Source organism: Ornithodoros turicata, chromosome 5 (genome assembly GCF_037126465.1).
Source record: "Ornithodoros turicata isolate Travis chromosome 5, ASM3712646v1, whole genome shotgun sequence".
Taxonomy (NCBI): domain Eukaryota; kingdom Metazoa; phylum Arthropoda; class Arachnida; order Ixodida; family Argasidae; genus Ornithodoros; species Ornithodoros turicata.
Genome location: NC_088205.1, coordinates 44,607,181 through 44,630,640, shown reverse-complemented (window position 1 = coordinate 44,630,640; position 23,460 = coordinate 44,607,181). Strand labels below are relative to the sequence as shown.

Sequence of the window (23,460 nt, the reverse complement as noted above, 5' to 3'; positions counted from 1 at the left end):
CACTACAAGGCCCAACGTCCTGGTGCGCTGGAATTGTTCCAGTGTTGAAGCCGTCTGGAGACGTCAGGATCTGCGTCGACCTCACCAGGTTGAACGCAAGCGTCATGCGTGAGAGGTACATCTTACCCAGCGTGGAGGAGACTTTGGGACTGCTGGACGAGGCGACAGTTTTTCGAAACTTGATGCAAATTCGGGATTTCGTCAGATCAAGCTGGCTCCTAGCTGTCAGGAACTCACGACGTTTATTACGGCGTTTGGTCGCTACTGCTTCACGAGACTGCCGTTTGGAATTACATCGGCTCCAGAATATTTTCAAAAGCGAATGGCAGAAGTTCTTGATGGGCTACAGGGGGTCACAAACCTCATGGATGACGTCTTGGTCTATGGCAAGCACAAGGCGGAACATGACAAGCGTCTGAGGCAAGTACTGCAGCGCATACGTACGGCGGGCATCACTCTCAATCAGGAGAAGTGCGTGTTTGGCACCGATGAACTGACATTCCTGGGCTACAGAATCAGCAAGGACGGGATTCGTCCTGATGAGAAGAAAGTAAAAGCAATAAGAGACTTGAAGCCGCCGTCAGACGTAGCCGGCGTTAGAAGAGTTCTTGGCATGTTAAATCATCTATCAAGGTTCCTTCCCAATTTGACTGAGAAAACGAGGACGCTTCGTGAACTTCTGAAGAAAAACACGGAATGGCACTGGGGCCATGAACAGGACAAAGCGCTCCAGGAACTGAAAAGGATGGTCTACTCGTCTACTTGTATGGCGAAGTACAACCCAAAGTTCCCCACCATTGTCTCAGCTGACGCCTCATCCTATGGACTGGGAACCGTTTTGTTGCAAGTACAGCCGTCTGGTCATCGGCGCCCAGTTTCCTTCGCATCCAAGTCGCTTTCGGATACTGAGAGAAACTACGCACATATCGAGAAGGAGGCCTTGGCAGTGACGTGGGCAGCAGAGCGTTTCCAAGATTTCTTCAGAGGCCATCACGCAACGTTCGAAACTGACCACCGTCCTCTTGTAACGCTGTTGGGGAAGTCGCCAGTAGATCTACTTCCGCCGCGCATTCAAAGGTTCCGGTTGCGCCTCATGCGATTTGACTGCAGTGTAGTCTACGTGCCAGGGAAGAGCCTGGTCATCGCTGACGCACTCTCAAGAGCTCCTCAGCCGAACGACGCAGACAGCGACACCCTCACTGTCACTGAAGTGGAAAGCTTCGCCAGCGGAGCAATGATGGGCATCCGCAATGTACCTTTGCGGCTTCGACGTATTCAAGACGCCCAAAAGGATGACAACGTTTGCCAACAGTTAAAGCGGTACTGCGCCACTGGGTGGCCACACTGGTCGTCGACCCCGCTGGAGCTTCGTCCGTACTGGAACGATCAAGCAGGCATCACAGTACATGCAGGAATTCTTGCGTTCGGCATTAGAATAATCGTTCCCGAGAGATTGCGAGCAGAGGTCCTCGACTCCTTGCACGATGGGCACCAAGGGATCGTTAGGTGCAGGGCACTCGCCAGAGAAACTGTATGGTGACCAGGGTTGTCAGCACAGCTAGCAAGGGCAGTGAAGACCTGTCAGAAGTGTGCACAGCACAGGGAACAACCGGCCGAGCCGTTGCTTCCTTCAGAAACGCCAACGCTTCCTTGGCAGGTGGTAGGAGTCGACCTGTTTGACTTCAGGAAGAGCACCTACCTACTTGCTGTCGACTACCGTTCAAAGTACCCTGAGATTTCACTGCTGCCAAGTGCGACCTCTTCCGGCACCGTCGATCGCCTCAAAAGTATTTTTGCGCGGCACGGGATTCCGGATACCTTGGTATCGGACAACGGCCCGCAATTTTCCTCAAAAGACTTCAAGCGTTTCGCAGACACTTACGGCTTTCGGCACGTAACAAGTAGTCCTTTGTATCCCCAGGCAAACGCAGAAGTCGAGCGCATGGTCAAGACAGTAAAGCGACTCTTGGAAAAAGCCGATGATCCTTACCTAGCGTTGCTGGCGTACAGGAGTACGCCTGGAAACACGGGATATAGCCCAAGCGAAGTGCTCATGGGAAGACGTCTTCAAAACAGAGTGCCAGTACTTCCCGCGACGCTGCGGCCGAAGAACCTCAACCAGCGTGAGATATCAAAAAAGGAAGCTGCCAGGAAAGAGACACAGAGGAGAGACTATGACAAGAGGCACAGGGCAAGGCCGCTGCCGGACTTGCAGCAAGGAGGCAGGGTCTGGGTCTGGAGTGCGAGGACAGAAGGGGTCATAGTTCGACATTCTGGATCTCCGAGGTCATACGTGGTGCGAACGACAGCGGGCATGCTGCGAAGGAACCGGAGAAGCCTGGTTCGACTAGAACGTCAGAGCAGGGGCGACGCTACCGGAACGTTTCACTTGCTACCGGACCGGCACACGCAGAGTCCAGGGATTCCGTCGCCAGAGCAACGTAGTACTCCTGACCCTCAGCTATTGGAAGAGTCCGAGGCTGCCGATTCAAGTAGTTCGGAGAAGTCAGGCACAGAAGAGCCACCTGCACGAGTTCGCGAAGACCGCACAAGCAGATTCGTCCGTGTATCTCGGTACGGGCGGCAAGTCTTCAGGTCGGGCAGACTTGGACTTTGAGTCGGACATTGAAGAAAGCTAAACTGGGTTGTGTTTTGTGTGTCGGGTGGTAGCAGGTGTTTGGGTATGGTTAATGTTGAAAGAAAAGGAACAGGAGATGTGGTGTTAATGCAAATGGTGATATGGTTTGTTGACGATGTACGCATGCTCGCCTGACGAGGATGTAAAAGAGGGCGAGGAAATAAACGGGGCTTTCTTCGGTACCTGGCACGAGATCGGATGCAGCGTGGTTGACTGCGGCTGTTTGGAACACGGCGGACACTACAGCCTTGACCGACAGACACATAGATTGGGGCGCACGCCTTCGTGAGTTTGGTTTTGCAACCAGGACGTCTATGAATAGCTCAAACGACCTTTACCAGGCCTACCTTAAGGGAGGTCGCTTTTCGATTGGAGAACAGACCATGACAAAGCACAGAGCCGATTGCTCGGAATCTGTCGAGGTACCGGAGCGAGTTGCGTAGCCGGATCTCGGGTGCGGTGAACTCCGAGAGGGAGAGCCTTGATGCCACCCGCTCAGAACAGGCGCGTTAGTGCGATAAGGCGCACCGTCCTTAGTCGTATGAAGTAGATGATACGGTCTTATAGTGCATGCACCCTTTGAGCAACGTTGCGATAGGGTTCGCAGCGTCGCTGGCGCAGCGCTGGGAGGGACGTTTTCGAGTGGATTCTTGAATATCCCGCTTGTCATACAGACATCGCCGTGTCATCACGGGGAAGGAGAATGGACCTGTTCATGTTGGCGACTTAAAATGCTGTCATGAGTGGAACCACGCAGCGGATGAGGGGGACGCGTCTGTCCGCACACCTAACTAGCCCCAGGGTAACCTGAGCGGCTTTAGCCCAAGGCAGCGTGGTAGGACGGCGTGCCCCATTCGCTGCGAGATCAACCTATAGGGGGCGACACTGTCACCATTCTAGTGTGGATAACACGTGGTCCGATGTTCGGATTTGATGGTTCTTTTTCGTAATTCTTGTGTATATTCACCGGAAGATCACTTGTGCCGCGATGGTACGACACTATTCGGTTCCCCCTACGGCACTGAACGCGGAATAAACGTGTAAAAGCAGACGACGCGTCCACACTGCGATAGTTCTCTGTTCTCCGCAGCGCGCCGACACCGTTCGATCTCGGAGCGAATCCGCGGCGGAACACGGGCTGTTGGTCAGCGTTCTTCTTCTTCATCTTTTTGTTTTGCGCGCGCGAAAACATTTCCGTGTTTCCGTACGTTTTGTCTTTCCAGGACACCCAACCCCAAACATTCCCCTTCGAACGCCGTCACCAGGGACCGTTCGAGCAGCAGGATGGCCCCCTTCTGGGACAGAGGCCCGATGACTACGCCATTGGCCGGACCCACTATGCGGGAGCCTCCAAGTCGCCACTCTGTGCCCACCTGGACTGTGCAGGTCGGGGAGGAACCGAGGTGCTTGATGTCGTCGAGCATGTGGCGGGACCAGTCGTGCCCCGTTCGGGACGCTGCTCCAGAGACCGTGGCAGCCACCTTCCGGGGCATTCTCCTGTCCGACCGGTACCCCTCCGGGCCCCCGGCCGTCTACACCGAGGGCGAGAAACCCGTCTTTGCGGCACCTGCAGTGACCGCGCGTATCCACCGCGCAACCTACGAGCTGAGTCACGACGCCACCCTACTGCGGCGGCCGCTTTGCAGGCAGCAGACTTCCGAGCGTTGGCAGTTCCGGACGCTCCACCAGCACCCTCATGGCAAATCCGCCGAAGGTGCTGCCGGTCTGCCGCCGCCTCCCAGCAGATTCTTCGGGAGTTTAGGCCGGAGCTTCTGCTTGGGGCGGGATAATCGCCCTGCCGGGAGGCCACCGCCGAGGGCTTTCCCACTGCCTGCGTCACCTGACTCAACCTGGCGACTGACAACACTGACGCAAGGCGACCAGGTCCCAAAGTCGACTGCTGCGTTCGACCAGCAACTGATTAGCTTTCTAGGGTCGGAACCTCGTCGGGGTCTTAGGTGTGTGTGGGGGGAGGGGGTGACCCAGTTTAGGGAACTCGGGAGAAACCTTCCCGTGACCTCGATCTCCCAGGCGATCCCTCCACTTGGACTTTTTCCACTAGCCAGTTTGGCCGCGTGGCCGTGGAAGGTGCTTCGGGAGGGAACGCTAGGAAGGAAGGGGACATTCGTGGCAGGGACCTTGAAGAGAGCGGACTTGAAGGAATAAAGGAGAATGTAAGTCATTCCAAACCTGTGTTAGTGTAATTATTGGTTGGCGATAGGGAACGTACCTGTTACGACCACACCACGTTGGGAAGGCTGCTTCTAGGAGCAAATCCGACAACTCTCATGGTTAAGTTGTCCAGGACGTATTCTTCTACTACACGAATCATTACTACGCGTTCGGCATGGTACCCCCCACTCCGGCATGAGAAGCGGAAGCGAAAGTTTCAACGCGCGATATGCTGCGAGGCTGTCATGTTTGCTTCGATATTCGGGAAAGAGAAGGTGAGGAAACTGAAGAAGACAAGACATTAAAAAATTTAGACAACATATTAAGTCCTGCTCTGCAAGATGTTAACAACACTAAGCAATATGCATCGTGGATACTGGAATCGCTTGCCGGACTTCACCTCAATTACATCGGTAGCTAGGGATAGAAAGGGAAGAAACTGCCGCGTTGCGGAGGATTTTCCTGCAGACGCCATCATTCCAGGTTTAAATTTGTTTTCTTGGATTGCGCGAGGATGATGTCACCATTATATAAATATGTATCCCACATCACAAAGGACTCCAGCAAGTAAAAAGTCGTTGCCGGGTTTCCAAAGACTACTTTCGTCCCGTACACTCTTAAAAATGAACTTCACCTCATAGCACGCTCATAGCCAACCATCATCTCGAATGATATCGTTATGTGCCTTGGTTTGCCGAAAACGGGAGGCGTACGCCTTTTTGTGACAATTATGAACAGCATAAGTGTCACAAAAAGGCGTACTCCTCCCGTTTTCAACAAATCAGGGCAGATAACGATATCATTTGAGATGATGGTTGGCTATGAGCGTGCTATGAGGTGAAGTTCATTTTTAAGAGTGTACGGGACGAAAGTAGTCTTTGGAAACTCGGCAACGACTTTTTACTTGCTGGAGTCCTTTGTGATGTGGGATACATATTTATATAATGGTGACATCATCCTCGCGCAATCCAAGAAAACAAATTTTAAGAGTTTTAAGAACATTTTTTAAGAGTGTATGCTGTGTGTGCAATCCTACAGTAATGTTATGGTCCATAGAGCGAAGACACGATGGTCTGCTTTGTAATGATTTGTCTCTTGTTTCCGTTGCTTAATTGACAAAGTTGTCACGCAAGAACGACACGCGCCTGTCGCAAAGATGTTAACGCCATTAAATGAGAGTGCATTCCGCTCGTTGGACAAGAACAATCCCCGACAGTTCGCATTCCTCTGCTGCAAATTGCGTCGATTTGAGCGGTGACAAAGGCCTGCTTCGATGCTGCGCGCATTCGTTCTATAGAATTCAATGCAAACGCATGTAATCATCGTGGTGTAGGGGCACTGCCACACCCACCAAGCGATACAACGCGCACGGGCTGCCAGCCAGGTAGAGAACGAGACGGGTCGGCCAAATTTCACTTGTGGTTGTTCCTTACTTTTTGTCGCCCCTGCGTACAAACCGCGATAGGATGAACATGTAATGTAGTGTCGGATACTTTAGCGAAACAGCGCATCGTTACGCTACTCCGCCAGAGAAATATGTAAATCGAAACCAATTAATTGTCCTAAACAATGACAAATTGTCAAAGCGGGTTTTCGTTCCTGGAGTATGCTTCGCTGAAAGTGCTGATACCTAGAAGTTCTGAAAATACTCGAAGTTAAATTTAGAACTTAGGATCGTTATTTCATTGATGAGTGTTTGCAAATGAGCAGCTCGATCACTGGTCAGCTTTAGGCCGGTGTCTCAAAGACCTTTACCAAACAAATGAAGAAAAATGCATACGCTCTTTGGCTGCACGTTGGCCCAATAAGGCTGAAACAGCTGTCCAATGCTGGTGTGGCGACGTTTGGGACTTATAAACATATGTTCAACGTGCAGCCAAAGAGCGTATGCTATTTTGCTTCATTTAATACTTTACTAGCTTCGCACTGGGCTTTCAGAGGTGAGTCACTCACCCTGACGGGAGGACATCACGTTCAACGGGATGTTCCGACGCCACTCGCTCAAACGTCGCCCACCTACGCATTGCTGATGAAGGCCCAATAAGGCCGAAACAGCTGTCGAATGCTGGTGTGGCGACGTTTGGGACTTATAAACATATGTTCAACGTGCAGGCAAAGAGCGTATGCTATTTTTCTTCATTGAATACTTTACAGGCTTCGCACTGGGCTTTCAGAGGTGAGTCACTCACCCTGACGGGAGGACATCACGTTCAACGTGACCTTCCGACGCCACTCGCTCAAACGTCGCCCACCTACGCATTGCTGATGAAGGCCCAATAAGGCCGAAACAGCTGTCCAATGCTGGTGTGGCGACGTTTGGGACTTATAAACATATGTTCAACGTGCAGCCAAAGAGCGTATGCTATTTTTCTTCATTTAATACTTTACTGGCTTCGCACTGGGCTTTCAGAGGTGAGTCACTCACCCAGACGGGAGGACATCACGTTCAACGTGACCTTCCGACGCCACTCGCTCAAACGTCGCCCATCTACGCATTGCTGATGAAGGCCCAATAAGGCCGAAACAGCTGTCCAATGCTGGTGTGGCGACGTTTGCGACTTATAAACATTTACCAAACAGTTAAAGTTAAAGTTATGTAAAGTTATTCGATAGCTTCGCCTGTGTACGAAATATTCAGCCAAAGGACCCTTGTGCAGCTCCTGGTATAAGCTATAATTTTCGGCGTATCCACTGCTCGACCATCTTGTAACGACTGTGGCGCCCCAATATGGGCATTTCCAGTGGAGGGCGCGTTGGCTCAATCTATTGGCGAAGTCGTGCGCTGGTGCCCAGTGCGGGTGTTCTGGTGTCCCGTCTGATTTAAACATTCGTATATCCAGGTTTTTCTATACCATTGAGTTTTGATAAGGCTTAGGAATAAAGCAGCAAAAACTGAAGTCAGCAAAGAGTGTACTACATAATCAACTTTTCGATACCACGGTGCTATATGCGGTTACAAGTTTGTTCAATCATACATCGAGCACATATATAGTTCTTATTTTTCTATGTATCGTGGTGGACTCTTGCAAGTGGACTTTTTGCAGCGTGGCGCATAACATTTCTGACACATACTCACTGTTCCCGGTATCCCATTCTCTTCTCGTTTCCAATTAAGTATCACCGTTCTTGAACACCGGAGTATTCCTGGCACATATTTCGCATAATGTAAAAACCTCGAGACTAGGGAACACGAAGGGGCAGAAGGGGTGTCTGTCCCTTCGTGTTCCCTAGTCTCGGGTTTTTTACATTATGCATCATCTTCACCAGCTCGCTTGCTTCCTAGCCATTTTTTCATTGACATATTTCGCACTTGCGAACATTTAAGCTTGCCTCACACGAAGGTCCACTCGTTAATGTTTCAGTGAAGAAAACAATGATTGCTTTACAATTAAATAAGTATGCGTGCTAAGCAATGGTCCCACACTGCGACAATAACGTCAACAGCACCATAAGCTGTGATTATGGCTATTAATCCATGGTAGAACGGGCCGTTAGCTCATAAGGCCCGTACTTTGTTTTCCTTTTTACTTCTTTTCAAATGCCAATATCTCTTTGTCCCGCCTCCTTCACTTTCTGAAAATAAATAAATTAAATTGAATTAAAATTAAATTTCTTCATGCTGTGCACACCATGCACATAATTTCGTAGCTTCTGAAACTACTAGGCAATTAGCTGTGTATCCTGAGATAAAGTACGCTTCAAAATAACGACAAATTCTTACGGAAATCTTAATTGGCAAAGACATTGGCTGCTGGGCACACATTTTGCGTGAAAATCTGAAAGAAATAATCTTCGGACTTAATTATACCAGTGTCCGCTGGTTGCGAGGAGAATTAGCCAGTTATTAAGTACTGCACCGCAGTATTCTTTGGGTGAATACGTAAAACACTGGGCATCAACATGACAGCTTCTCCCGCAGTCCCTACACCGGCCGTGCCCGCAGATGGGGCACTGTGTCGAGAGTGAGGAAGAGTGAGAGTCTCGTCCGCGCCCTGGTTCGCAGCTATAAGCTTCGTTCGTAGCTTGTTGTGGTTGTTTCGTAGCTAAAGTTTATCGATAGTGGAAGTAGTGTGTGGTTCAACTTCTATCCTGTGTGATCTTAGCTCCTTCTATGATGTCGCAACCACTGTCTGTTTGTAGGTGCGAGAAGCCATAACTCGCGTCATGATTGAGGCTAGGGAGCGACTACTAGTAGTGAAGTAGTTCGTTAATCCAAAAGCAGCCTCTGTCACAAAGTAGCTCCCTGAGGTTCTCGCTAATGTGCTGTACATCATGTTATTATACCTTCGATCCTTTTATTTGTAGAAATTTATCCCCATAGTACAGAATCATCAGAGTCATTGTTATTGTGAAAGGGGTCATTATTTTATTCCCCGCATCCCCACCAGCAATGGGGAAGAGTACCGCTCCTGGCGATGGAAGTCCCCCATTCATCATCTCAAAACAAAGTTGATGTTTTTTCACGGTCGTCAGATTTTATGAGTAGAGAGCAGTGATAGATACAAGATCATTAATACTGAAAATTTCTAGAAGAGTGACACACATTGTACATTGTGCTTTATTTCTTGTTCACGTTTAGGTTCTGATTGCGATGATTACGAAAGTTGGTACAGTCATGGCCATCCTGATTTTGGTGAATACAGTTGGAAGCTTCCTCTTCGACTGGAAGTCTTTACCGGAATGGCTGTCTCGTGGACCCAACGTTACAGTCAACGCTACGCCAATTGTAGCTGGAACACATAGTTAGACAGCCGTTATTCTTCACGGCTCCTTATTGACGCTATGATACTTAGATTGCGATGGAATGTGACGAACTGTTGTCAATACACATCTTTATTCGTTATCGGTAGTCTGATTGAGTATTTCAAACATTTTATACACAAGAAAGTTGAGACGGGCGTGAGGACATTATCTGTAATAGCTGTGCACGGGAGAGTGACAAGGGTCCGTTCCCCTACGGTGTTCGCAATCTACGGTTGCCCCCCTCTCTGATGCATGTAATTCAGTTCTCGACATTTCTCGCAATAACATTGCATTATGTTTACTGTGTCGTAAGGACCGCTCAAAGCGGGCTGAGATCATGGTTATGAAGAACATCATCTTCAAAACACGGTTGCATATAGTTGGACCCAAAGGTTGAATGGCTCGGGGTTGCCTTCCACTCACTCTCTGGGAACACAGCTCTGTCTCTCTTCAGTGCAGCTAAATGATACTACGGATCTTCATTTGAAGTTAGAAATTCTGAAATATCGCGCTGAAATCTGCGTCAACACTACGCTTCCTGAAAACATACAATTTTGTCATGCTGGGTGCGGGCAAGAGTTCGTAGAAATTCCGCTAGAGAATTTGTAACGCTGCCACCTTGGCAGTCCTTTCGGTAGGGGTGGCGTGGCTTCCCATCACTGTACACGTCTCGACAGCGACAAAGAAACACGAAGGTCAGCAATGACTTTAAAGGGGTTTAGAAACGATATGCAACCCACTAAATGTATGCCCGGTTTCATACGTTGTAGTTCATGGATTCGAGACGCAAAATCCGAAATTCCTCATTTGGAAGGTTTTTTGACAATTGGATTTTTAAAACGGCCATTTTTGCGAGTCACCGTCGACGGTGGTGCCTAACAGCGCTGAGATATGTCTGCAGACAAATGAGAAGTGACGTTTTATCCGTGCACGCCTGCCTGAAGCACCCTACGGTCTCTATAACTTATGTCGTTCTCCGGTGGCCGGCTCCTTTTACAATGGCCGGTGTAGTTCTGGAAACGAAAAGGTAGGCACTTTCTTCCTCCACGGTAAGACGTCACTCCAAAAACTGGTCAGGACGTGAGGATTTGAGAGCGACGGAGGAGCTCCTCCAGCCCGCGATTTTCGGAGTGCAATAACTTCGTAACGCGGGACCGCAGAATTATTTTGACGTACATTCTCAGTACACTCTCAGTACGCTTAAATCAATATTTACAACGTTGGTTCTTCCGAAGTTTGGAAATGTGAACCAGCAGCCCTTTGAGTCAGGATCGAAAACAAAACCCGGGGTAGCCCATGTCTGGACGGAATAGCGCAAGTCATATCGCAAAGCGTGCGTTTGACTTGAGGACCACAATACATGAGCCGGGAGTATGGAGGAAACAAAGAGTAGAACCATTTAAAAGTATCGTATGATTTCGATAAAGGAGGTCGTCAGGACATGCCAGGGAATTGAGTGGTCGGATGTTCCTGGATTGACGTCCTATCCCTTAACGAACACAGGGCTTGTCCATACCATGTCGGGGTGTCCGGGTCACTACTTGACGGTACTGGCTGCGCACCCCAGAGATGACATCATTGCTGTGTTGGGGCAACTGTCTCAAGAAATGGTAACGCGGTTGAGAAATAGAGCGCTCTTCCACTGGCTCTCGGGGTGCTGCGGCCTCGTACTGCAGGGGCGATTCCGGAACTTAGCCAACACTATCTTCACGAGTTCTGTACATTGAATGTAAGTTTCATTCAAACTAACGAAGTCGTTTTCGAGGAATTTTGTCGAAACGTGCCGTAATAGCAGATGACGAAACCTGCGCTTCACTCTCATGCAACGTCACACATGACGTCGGCCTCTGGGTAAGTCATCGTTGTCATAGCAGTTGCAACCTGCAAAAGGACCTTTGGTAGAGTCATCCCTTTGGCTCTCGAGATGAGGACGCTCAGATGTTTATCACCGAACAAGATGGCAATTGATGTTCCGAGGCTGGAGCACATAGATATAGTATATCACACAATATATCACCGCGAACGGGGAATGTAGTCCGTGCATAGAGTGTAACGTCTCCGAGAATGTGGCGCATAATCGGATACGTGGCAGCTAAGTCATGTGTTTTCTTTCCGCGAGTATTTAATGAGGGCTTGAAATAAACACGCACGCCTTCTCTATGTACGTCGTCTGCGACACTTAATTTCGATGCATGATCAATGTGCAATGGGGAGTGTAATGGAAGCGCGCATAATATATTCTTCGTCGGAGCTGTAATGAGACCGCGCGCACCGTTGACGGGCTACTTCAGATTTGTGATTGTGGATGGGTTTGTCTTGCGACTTCTAGCTTGCTCCAAACCAGCATGGGGATCACTTTTTACAATGTGTGCTTTTCCCCTGGGAAATGACAGAAAATGTGAGAATTTTACCGCCGTACGCAGTCGCTTCAGAAAATCGTCTGCTGACGCCCAGGGGCGGATCTAGGATTTTCCCAAGGGGAGGGGGATCCGCTATGGACAAGTGCCACGTGCATGCTAGGATTGGTCCACTGATGTTCAAGTCTGGAATTGAGAGGGGGTCCGGACCCCTGGACCCCCCTCTAGATCTGCGCCTGGTCACGCCAGCGCGTGCAGAATCAAACGATTTCTGTATCATATCACGGACTTTCCCGCAGGGCGACGTAGCCGTTCTTATTGTTGCTAACACAGATCGAGGCACGCTTTGCAATCTTTATCAATTTAATTCGTTTTTTTAATAACCGTGACGTGCTTTGTCGGGTAAATTCGCAGTATCCCATTTTCAACAAAGGGCAATCGAAAGTTACACGTCATGAGAGGGGCAGGATGTACGAGACCGTCCCTTTAAAGGGACTGTCGCATCCGGAACCGTGGTTACGAATCCAATACCAATGTGTTCGGTACACTACCACGAGCTATTTGCCAAATTTTCTCCTTCCAAAACGGACCGGGTGATGAGGAATCGAACGTAAAAGATCCGGTTTCGTTTTGATCCTCGAAAGCGCCAGCGCCAACAACATCGCGTGACGCAAGGTCGAATCTGGCTAATCCGCTGTGAAGGACGTTGTCGTCTGCCGCCAAGTCTGGGGCTGCTTTGTTTTTTTCCGGCACGTCGCCCGTATTCACATGTGACACTTTCTAGTGACTCGGATACTATCGCTACGCTTGCATCCTTCGCGTGGGATGTCGTTTGGAAACCGACGCAGCGTTCCCGACTCCAGGAAAACTTCCTTCGAAAACCTCGATGTTTGATTTCGCACGCCAAGGATACAGCTACAGTCAGACCCCAAACGAAGGGAAAGTTGGAAGCAGCTACATCACTAGCGGGTATCCAGATGAAGCAAGGAGTGTTCATGCTGTCCGTGTATGCTCCTCGCATTTCACCGATAATGTGTACCTGGATGAGAACATCATGGAAGTGCAACTTGGATTGACGCAAAAAAAGGAACGAATTGAAACTTGACGCCGTTCCGACAGTGTTCCACGAACAAAGCGAGCCAGCAACTTCGACAGTAAGTCACAATGTCTATGTAGTTTCCCAATCGGGTCTGTCACTCTTGCGCGTGAGTAACTTAGCAGCAAAAGACGAAATCGGTACAACGTAAGGTATCCCCTAACCTATGATTAATAACTAGATAAATAAAATACAATAAACAAGTTCAAGTGATGTCATTCATATGAACGTGATTGACTTTTCTCGTTGTCGGACGCGTTATCATGAAACTTTCACTGTTACTGAACCTGTGACTTTTGTGGAATGTGGTAGACATGAATGGTTTTCATGTGTATTACAGCTGCAGGCAGTTCGACAGGGTCAAGCGCAAGTGGTACGTATATTACTTAAATACATATAATGTGTTTACAATTTTTGGACACAGAACAATTCGCAAACTATGAACCCCGATCACTAAAAGGAAGAACTGACGCTGTTTGTGTGCTGGTGTTAGAAACAGGCACTATACAACCAGTACCTCTGTCCGTAACATAAGCGCCATAACCCACTTCCCAGTTACCTTTTATCTCTCTGTTTGTGAACTGTTTGTGTGCTGTAGGGCGGCGGTTTTTGCGGTTGTCGTAGCCAACTTGAGGTGCACTTTTGACGTTCTGTGTTATAGAAGGACCAGGTACTGCTGATCAAGTCCCATCCATCCATGAAACGGCATCAAACAATGTACGTGTGTGCACGGCAATTTTGCTGAGACCTGGTTTTTACACTAATGCCTTTACGACGCCTCTGACAAATTAGGATCTTCCAGAACAGTGCTTTCTTCATCCAAGTTCAAGAAGTAAAGAGAATGACTTCATGGCTTCTACTGACATCTCACAGCTACATGCCAAGACAAAATAACTTGACAGCAGGAAATGAAAAGAAAAAAAAAAGGTCCATTTCAGGTCCACCCAAATCTTTGTGCAGAGGCTGACAACAACAACGCTATTGTGAGATGATGAATGATGCTGATGCAGCGTTGAGATTAAGCCCTTGTTTCCTTTTTTGCAATGCTATACATTACTGCTGGTTAAATGTAAAATGATGCACCTACCTCCAGACATTAAAGGGGCTACCAGAGATGTAGTGTCAATTCAACAGAAAACCTGCATGTTCTACGACGCACTGTCACATAAGCATTGGCCAAATTTGCTGTCCTGTGAGCTTTGATAGGATATGCCGTAGATAGTAAGAGGCCTCTTACTGTAAAAGGGAGGTGCATTAATCGAGTAGTGGGGTCTGAGGCATGAGGGCCATTTCAGGATGTACTAACCCTTCTAAAATTTTACACTTGGTTATGCCCAGAGATCGATCCAGATCCCCCCCCAACACCCCGATTTTTTTTCCTGTGTACCACTGTTATAATGAAACCGTCCAATTTACTGTCCAATCGTCCCGTTTTCATAGCAATTGAAGTACTTACAAAACTGTTTATTTTTTATTTTTGTGAGTCCCCGCTTCAGATCCCAAGGGACATTGCCAGTGTGGTGCACGCTGATAACTGTCTGTGCATAGCAAATAATAAATATCTGTGCGTGAAGAGTTGGATGTGGACTTGTGCAATGGCTCTTGACTGGACAGCACTCAGTCAACACAAAGGTTTATTCACATTTGCGTAACTTATTGGCTGTCATTATAATAATTATTATAATACATAGACAAGAGGTAATGCTCTGCCAAGAATCTCTGAAGTTAGTCTTGAAAGCTGTTTTCAAGACAGTGGTGCTAAAAAATTGGATCAATGGCAGGTATCAAAATTTGTTTTGCTGTATCAAGGCAGAACAATCTTCCGTGGGAATGACAAATTTTGGACATTCCCAGACAGATGTATCACTTACCATGATAATGAGGTGTAACTGTACCATTAGTGAGTTATGAAACGTTACCTGAAATTATTTGACGTTTTATATCCCTCACATGCTATAATACTGCCAACGATAAGAAGCATTACACTATCATTAAAAGTATAACTGTCACTTATGGCCAGGTAGTTTATTGCTCCTGCCTATTCCTTTGCACTTCTCGGGATTACTGTGGTAACACAGATTCTGTTTCACACTTCTCAATTGGAAACTACGCAAGTCTATTATGGTGTAGGTGTGAACAGGAAATGAGGTACACTAAAGATGATAGTCCTGATAGGACCAGGATGGAAAAACGTTGGCGAATCATGCGGACGACACACCCAGGTATCTGTCGTCTGTTTTTCGGTCCAAGGAATCTCCAAACTCAGCTTGTAAACACACAATAAGCAGTGAACCTGACGTAGCTGTAAAAAGAAAGGTCACTTTCCTAAACACGTAGCATAGTAATTTCCTGACAATCATTCTAATCTAACCCGGCCCTTGAGTTGCACAGTTGGTTAGAGCCTTCGTAACTTTCATGGGGCATCCGTCGTGTGTGCAAACAACCACGACAACTACGAAAATAAGGATTGCTCGACGTGCCTATCTATCGTGGGCACAGTAGGCGAAGACTGTGATCGTCGCTGCAATACTGCGGTAGATACACCACTAGAAGTTCTGGCCGATGACAGGGAGCTGGGAACAAAGTGTGATGCGTGCGTGTGGTGCGTGCCGTCATTGCGCAACTCTACCACTTCACCAGCACTGCAGCATATAGGTACTCATCCAGTTCCTGAGGAACACAGACGCCGCACAAACACTTGGATTGTTTCCTGCGTCGTAGTGTGAATGTCACGGGATTAAGTATTGAGCACTCCGATCATGAACGTACCTAAAGCAGTGGTCCTGAGGCTCGTTCTGTTGCGGTAACGCAGCTGCGGCACGTACATCACCAGCGACTTGCAGAATAAGCGGATCCGTCGAATATGGGCCGTCATCAAACATGTATATTCGTCACGAGAGCTATTACTAAAGGCATTTGAACAGCACGATTCGCCACTTCCGCGTTCCGAGTCCGCCATCTCCGTATGTGCCTTCGCCTTCGTCTCCCTGACCTTGCTCATGCAAGCTGCAAGCCGCGGGGACTCCTCTGGCTCGCCGCGTTCTTATTGGTCAGATTCCATGTGACGTTGCTAAAGATTCTCAGCAGGGAGTTCCGCTTGAGGCCCGCTTCCGTCGTCTGCTGTAGCGCCGCTTACACACGAATTATGCAAAAAGTATTCCGTCGATCGGAACGGGACTTTCGGAGTCATGGTCAGTGAAGGACGGGGAATCTCATTTCACTGTGGTTTCGGAATCGATCTGTGGTCGATGCGACTGTCCCTTTAAAGCCTCTAGATATTGGAAAATATTGGCACTTTGAGATCTTTGCCGAAGGAGCCGCGACCTCCTGTCTCGTCTCGTCGACAGCTTCATTCACCTGCGGTCTTCTGAACTACCATTGACTTCACTCGCCGTTGTGTAGGTGACGCGCACGAAGCGCTTGTCCTGTTCGATTCTTATCTCTTGGTGGCGCCATTTTCCAGCCGCTTTCGTGTTTGGAGTGACGGCGCGATACGCCGTCTTGGTGTGTATTTCAGTGGAGTAGCGCGCCTGAAAAGAGATATGCGTCGTTAGCGATTCCGCAAGGATATCCGAAGTAAGAAATGGCTCCATAACATCGGTCGCGAGGATGCGATTCCCACAGACGGCATTCTTTGCGAGCACTGTTCTCATCCTACTGCTCACGCGATTTTATACTCTCCGCCAGAGCTTAGGGTGCTCGTCATCCAATTTTCATCTGTTACCTTTGATGAACGAGCTCTGAACCTGATGGGAATTGGTGTTGTGAGGCAGAAACACATAGAAAGGACAAATACATACAAAGCCTTAAGTACGCTTGAGGCTTTGTATATACAGGGTGTCCACGGTAAGTGTGAACAGATTTTTTAAAAATATATATAACACTTTTTCCAAGATTAAATCAATTGCAATATAGCATATGCTGAAGGGCACTCCCTAGCAGGGCATTAGCAAAGTCCAAAGGCAATGTCTTAATTAACTTTCATTAATTGACTTTTTAATTATAAAAGCTACAAAGTTGTCCCTATGAGAACATCTGTTCCTTTCGGTCACCTGATATCGTAGCCGTTTTCAGAACAAAAATCCGTTCGATAGATCGCCCGCAAAAAATTCGTGAAGGAACGCCATTTTTTCTTTATTTTGTTCATTGCGCTTCTTGGAAGACGCGTATTTCCTTCATCCCCAACGGGAGAGAGGTAAGGAGCACAGTGCCCCCTCATGCGTCGAAGATGAGCTTTAACTTGCGGAAACAAAACAAAAACAAATGTATCGTGTGACTCTATCGGAACTGGCCTTATCTTGGGTTGCATTTTCTGTTTCCATTTAATCTTTTTCCAGGACGCGAGAGGCGATAGTGTGCTCTTTCTCCCTCTCACATTGGGGGTGAAAGAAAGACGCGTCTTCTAAGAAGCGCAATGAACAAAATAAAGAAAAAATGGCGTTCCCTCACGATTTTTTTGCGGGCGATCTATCGAACGGATTTTTGTTCTGAAAACGGCTACGATATCAGGTGACCGAAAGGAACAGATGTTCTCATTGGGACAACTTTGTAGCTTTTATAATTAAAAAGTTAATTAATGAAAGTTAATTAAGACATTGCCTTTGGACTTTGCTAATGCCCTGCTAGGGAGTGCCCTTTAGCATATGCTATATTGCAATTGATTTCATATTGGAAAAAGTGTTATATATATTTTTAAAAAATCTGTTCACACTTAGCGTGGACACCCTGTATATATGTCCTTTTTATGTGTTCCAGCCTCGGAACACCAATCCCCATGGTGTTCAGCGGGTGTCCCCTGTTACCCACTCTTAAAAATAAAACATTTGAAATCCAGGCTAAGAAATGCACCCTTCAAAATCCATCCCTTTGAAATCCACGCTCTCAAAATAAATCACATTGGGAAGCATGGTTTCACGTGAGAAAATCAGCGCTTAAGAGGGTCACACTCCAAAATCTTTATGCAATTATGAGTCTTATGTATCTCTCAATAATTCATTAATTTAATCAAGTTATAGGCGTAAATAACTACGCGTATGAATACTAGGAAAGTTGAATACTAGGTACCGTTCGGCTACCATTGGGAACGAGGCTATCCGAGAAAATGGAGTAAGGACGGCGCGGTATGGTGTTGCTGATGTGCTGCATAAAAAGGATAATCACTGCAAGCTCTAACAAAGAATATGTTTCTTCTGCCGATTTCGTCAGGTATTCTACAAACGTGTAACGACTTGGTGTACTAACACGCTTTCTCATGAAGAAATTCATGGGTGAAGTGGCATTGATGCAGTCGTCGCTGTTTTGGACAGGGAATCGGGTAGTGAAAAATGCCCTGGATGAGCAACATATAAAACGGACCGCAAAGGGCATTTACAGCTCAGTGGCATTGCCACTCGAGAATGGTAATGCCACTGAGCCTTGTGCGTTCGAGTGATTTCAGGTGACTCCAGATATCTTCAAGTGACTCCAGACGTCTTCCGATTTCTTCAGGGAACTTCTGCGTGTTACAGACCTTGATGTAATTGTACAGTACTGACTTTGTTTGTTTGACCTCGAAGTTCACTATCAAGAGTTCTTTCTATTTTTGTGTTTGTGGCGGCAAATAGAGGGCCGAACATGGTCTGATGACATCATGTGCTGCTACCCTTTTTCAAATTCCCTAGCCATTTCACGAGCCCCCTCCAAAACATACACAAGTAACTTTGGAGTCGCAACTCACAGTTTAGGGTGCTACATTGGTCTTCCCTGCAGTATCTGAGCACTGGAACTTTGTACCTGCATCAGTGCCCTTGCATTATTGAAGTAACCGTTTCCTCTATGCTGCAGCAGTAGGTTTCTTGGAACTCAGGTCATCTAATCACGGATTCGCACGAATAACCAAAGTTGAGAAGCGCTGCTTTAAGATTTTGGAACATATAATCCGTTCGCCTGTCGCTGGTTTATTTTCGTGGTGGTGACAGCACCAGAACACGTCGCTAACTCTTTGGACTTAACGCATTCCGGGAGGCCTGTGTTGTCGCACTATTGCCGGATTCATCGTAATCTTTTCGTCTACACGTGCATTGCCTTTGGCTGGTGCGTGAAGCCGGTTCCTACAATCGTTACTGTCGCCTCTGGTTATCGCCGTTACACCGTTCCCACGTGCTGGTTGAATGTAACCCGGAATTTAGGTCATCACTTGTCAGCATCGAGACTACATAAGCGGCTCACTCCGACTGTCCTGGTTTATTTTGGTGGTGGTGACAGCACCAGAACACGTCGCTAACTCTTTGGACTTAACGCATTCCAGGTCAGTGTTCATACTGTACTTCCTCTTGCACTGCTTGTTCGTCTGCCACTGCCACCACCAGTACCTGCTGTTTATTGCTGACACTTGCTTAGTACGCCTGTCCTAACGATTGTTCTGTATGCAACGCGCTTGTGTTTACTGTGCCGCGCGTACTTGTGCCGCGAGCGGTGAAATAATGAGCAAAGAGGTAACAAGGATCTGTGAGGAGTGGAAGCGTGAGATAAAGCAAGACATAAAGCTGGCTAGAGAGGGTATGGAAAGGGAGCTACGCAACGAGTTATGAGATCTGAAAAATAGTATGGACTAGTATAGTTGGAAGAGTTCAGGAGTAAGATGGAAGCTTTGACTGTTGAGAACAGTAACTTACGGACAGCCAATGAAACATTGCAACTTGAATGTCATGACATGAAAACGCAACTAAGAGCTCTAAATCTGAAGAGTATCTAGCTCGAACAATACTCTAGAAGCAGAAACATCGAGATCAAGGGAATACCTTTCACACAAGGAGAATGTATCTCTGGCATATTAAAGAAGCTCGGTGAAGCAGTAGGCGAACCGATATGTGAATCTGACATTGAAGTCTGTCATCGAGTACCTGTAGTGAAAGGACCTTGTCAGAATACTGTTGTTCAGTTTTGTCGGAAGGGAAAGCGTGACACTTTCCTCGGAAGATCAAAGAAAAAGCGTTTAACTTCCTTAGATCATGGCTTCACTGACAGTTAACCCCTGTACGTCAACGAGCACTTGTTCCCCGATTTAAAAAAGCTACTGGGGATGACTGTTGCTGCAAAAAAAGAAATCAAATGAAAATTCGCATGGGTGAAGCATGGTAAGATTTTCGCCTGGCAAAATGAATCGTCTCCAGTTGTTAGCATTCTGAGTTCTGATGACCTGTCCGAAATGAAGTAGTCATAGTTGCTCTCTTTGTATCTTTTGGGTGCTTGGGCTGATAGTTATGACGACTGGGTCAGTTGACTGTCATTATTATTCCGTTGATGAACTAGATTGTTTCACTAAAAATGCATTTTCCGTTCTTCATTTAAACGTTCGTAGCCTTCGAACACATCATGATGATTTGGGCAATATGCTGTTAAGCTCCAAATTGGCATTTTCGATTATCGGAGTCACTGAGACGTGGCTAAATGAGACTGAAACTCCCCTCTATCAAATACCCGGTTATTGCTATGAGTTTGTTTGTCGCAAAGAAAGTCCACATGGTGGTGCTGGTGTTTTCATTTCTAATCATTTGTTGTACATCCCGACAAGCGATTTATATGTTGCCAATGAGAAATGTGAGTCTATTTGGGTTGGACTAGACAAATGTTGCTTCTCGGGACTTCGTCGAAACATTATCATTGGTATTGCAGTATCGCTGTCCGAGCTCTTGTTACACATATTTTTGTCATTATTTAGAAGTGTTATTAAGCGCCGTGTGTCGGGAAAACAAATATGTATTTTTACTCGGTGATGTCAATATTAACCTTGCTGATACATCTGCATCGGCCTGCTCTGAATATTCTGAGTGCTTAGTTAGTTATGGTTTTACATCCCTTGTCAACATTCCAACTAGGGTGTCTGATTCATGCAGCAGCACTATCGACCGCATCTTGACCGCATTTCGACCATATATGTAAAGTACACTCTTGCACCCGTATTAGCTCACATTTTTAACCTCATGTTTAAGACCGGCACTTTCCCTGATGCTTTAAAACTTGCTAGGATTACACCAGTCTACAAAAAAGGCAAGCCCACCCTTATCGATAACTATCGTCCCATTGCCATCCTGCCATTTTTTAGCAAGGTTTTCGAGAAACTTCTCGTGATTCGTCTCAATAATTATCTTGAGAAGTTCAGTTTGCTAACGCCGAGACAGTTTGGGTTTAGGCGCCACTCCTCCCCTGAATGTGCTGTACTTGAACTTACTAACAAGATCAGAGATGCCATCGACTCTGCTGGCCAAGTGACCGCAGCTATTCTCATCGATTTAAGCAAGGCATTCGACACTATTGACCATAACATCCTTTTGTCTAAATTAAATAGCTATGGCATTTGTGGTCCAGCTTACACACTATTATCTAACTATCTTTCCGATCGCTCCCAGGTGGTTAAAATTAATTATGACTTATTTTCTCTCGTCACGATCAACATAGGTGTTCCCCAGAGTACTATTCTGGGTCTCTTACTGTTTTTACTATATGTCAATGACTTACCTAGCTCCACCATTCACTCGCAGTGCATCTTGTACGCTGATGACACCACCATCTTCTTAGCTGAAAATGACATTAACTCATTGCAGGCTAAACTAAATGAGGACCTTACTAATGTTGTCGACTGGTGCAGCACCAACAAACTAACTATTAATAATAAAAAAACTGAATTCATTCTCTTTCATAGCCCTCGGAGGAAACTACCGCTGCTGCCAACTTTAACTCTAAATGGTCGCTCTGTTTTAACTACTGGCAAGGTAACGTTCCTGGGAGTAACGTTAGATATAAATTTGAAGTTTATATCGCACATCTCAAACATATGTCGTCGTGCAGCTTTCGGCCTCCATGCGTTAGCCAAGGTCAGATATTTTTTTCCACTCCATACACTTGTGTCATTATATTACGCTTTCATACATTCCCACCTTTCTTACTGCATCACATCATGGGGATCCACATTTATCTGTCATCTCTCGCCTCTGAACCGCGTACAAAGAAGAGCTATTCGCGTCATTACATTCACTCCCACAATACGCAGCTGTCGCCACCTCTTCATATCACTGCGTATTTTGCCACTCATACAGCTGTTTCATTTCCGCGTTCAACTGCTTCTGTCCAAGCATTTGTTAGGTGCCTTCGACAATCAGTGTCTTGCAGTAGTCATTCCATCTAGATCACCTCGCTCCGGAAATTTTCTCCTGCCACGCACAACCAACTACGGGAAGCAAACATTCACCTTTGTGGCTGCCAAACTATGGAACGCTTTGTCTGCTTATCTAGTCAGTACGTTCATTCCATCACTTTCGGATCGTCTTAAGGAACCATCTCATGAATTAGTTCCTCATTTTCATACACATTAGCTTTTTCACCTATTTGTCTTGTTTCCCCCATGGGCTTTTGCGCTGTTCACCTTCATAAGCGCCACATTTTTGCTGATTCTCACTTGGTTTTGCTTCTTATATTTATTTATTTTGTTTGTTTTTCTTTCTTTTGCCATCTTGTGCTTTCTCCTTAACCATGACAGTATATTTCCTTGACCGTCCATATAATGTGCATCCTTAAATTTCATGACTTGTTCTGATGTTGAGGCCACGTATGATATTCAGATTGTTTGCGGGAGGCCCCACCTCTAGCTATGCTACGGGGCCCCCACTGTATACTGTGTATTGCATAACTAATAATAAAATTGAATTGAACAAATTTCTCCGTTTTCAATATTATTTTTTTCGAAGTGGTGGCAGTGTATTTCCAGGATTGACTGTTCCTGCGAGGATCAGCCTTCTGTGCCGATGAGCTTCCTTGACATGACAGGTGACGCCCAGTGACTGCAGACGACTTCAGGTGGTTTCTGATTACACGAGACTTCATCATGTGACCTCGAGTGACCCTGAACACCTTCATGTGACATCATGGGACTCCACACGTCTGCAGGTGGCTTCAGGTGACTCCAGACGTCTTCAGGCGACTCCAGACGTCTTAAAGTGACTCCGGGCGTCTCGAGATGTCTCCAGACGTCTTCAGGTGGCTTCAGGTGACTCCAGATGTCTTGACGTGGCTCCAGACGTCTTCAGGTGACTTGAGTGATTTCGGGTGACTCCTGACGCCTTCCAGCTTCTTCAGGTAACTTCTGCCTGTTACAGACCTTCGTGTAATTGTACAGTAGTGACCTTGTTTGTTTGATCTCGAAGTTCCCTACCAGGAGTTCTTTCTGTTTTTGTTTTTGTGGCGGCAAATACTGGGCCGAACATGGTCTGATGACATCATGTGCTGCTCACCTTTTACAAATTCGCTAGCCATTTCAGGAGCCCCCTCCGAATCTGCCACAAGTAACATGGGAGTCGCAACTCACAGTTTAGGGAGCTACAGTGGTCTTCCCTGCAGTATCTGAGCACTGGAACTTTGTACCTGCATCAGTGTCCTTGCATTATAGAAGCAACCGTTTCTGCTATGCTATAGCAGTAGGT

General features: G+C 47.0%; 1 protein-coding gene across 4 annotated transcripts in view; it reads left to right on the top strand.

Annotated features, from left to right (window-relative positions):
* Positions 1 to 9,614, top strand: part of LOC135395622 (sodium-dependent low-affinity dicarboxylate transporter 1-like) — an 80,652-nt gene extending 71,038 nt beyond the window's left edge. For all 4 annotated transcript variants that reach the window (XM_064626719.1, XM_064626718.1, XM_064626720.1 and 1 more), the window contains one exon: positions 9,390 to 9,614. In XM_064626719.1, coding sequence (XP_064482789.1) covers positions 9,390 to 9,557 — 168 coding nt within the window. In that variant the 3' untranslated portion in view covers positions 9,558 to 9,614. The remainder of the gene's footprint in view (positions 1 to 9,389) is intronic.
* Positions 9,615 to 23,460: the final 13,846 nt, after the last annotated feature.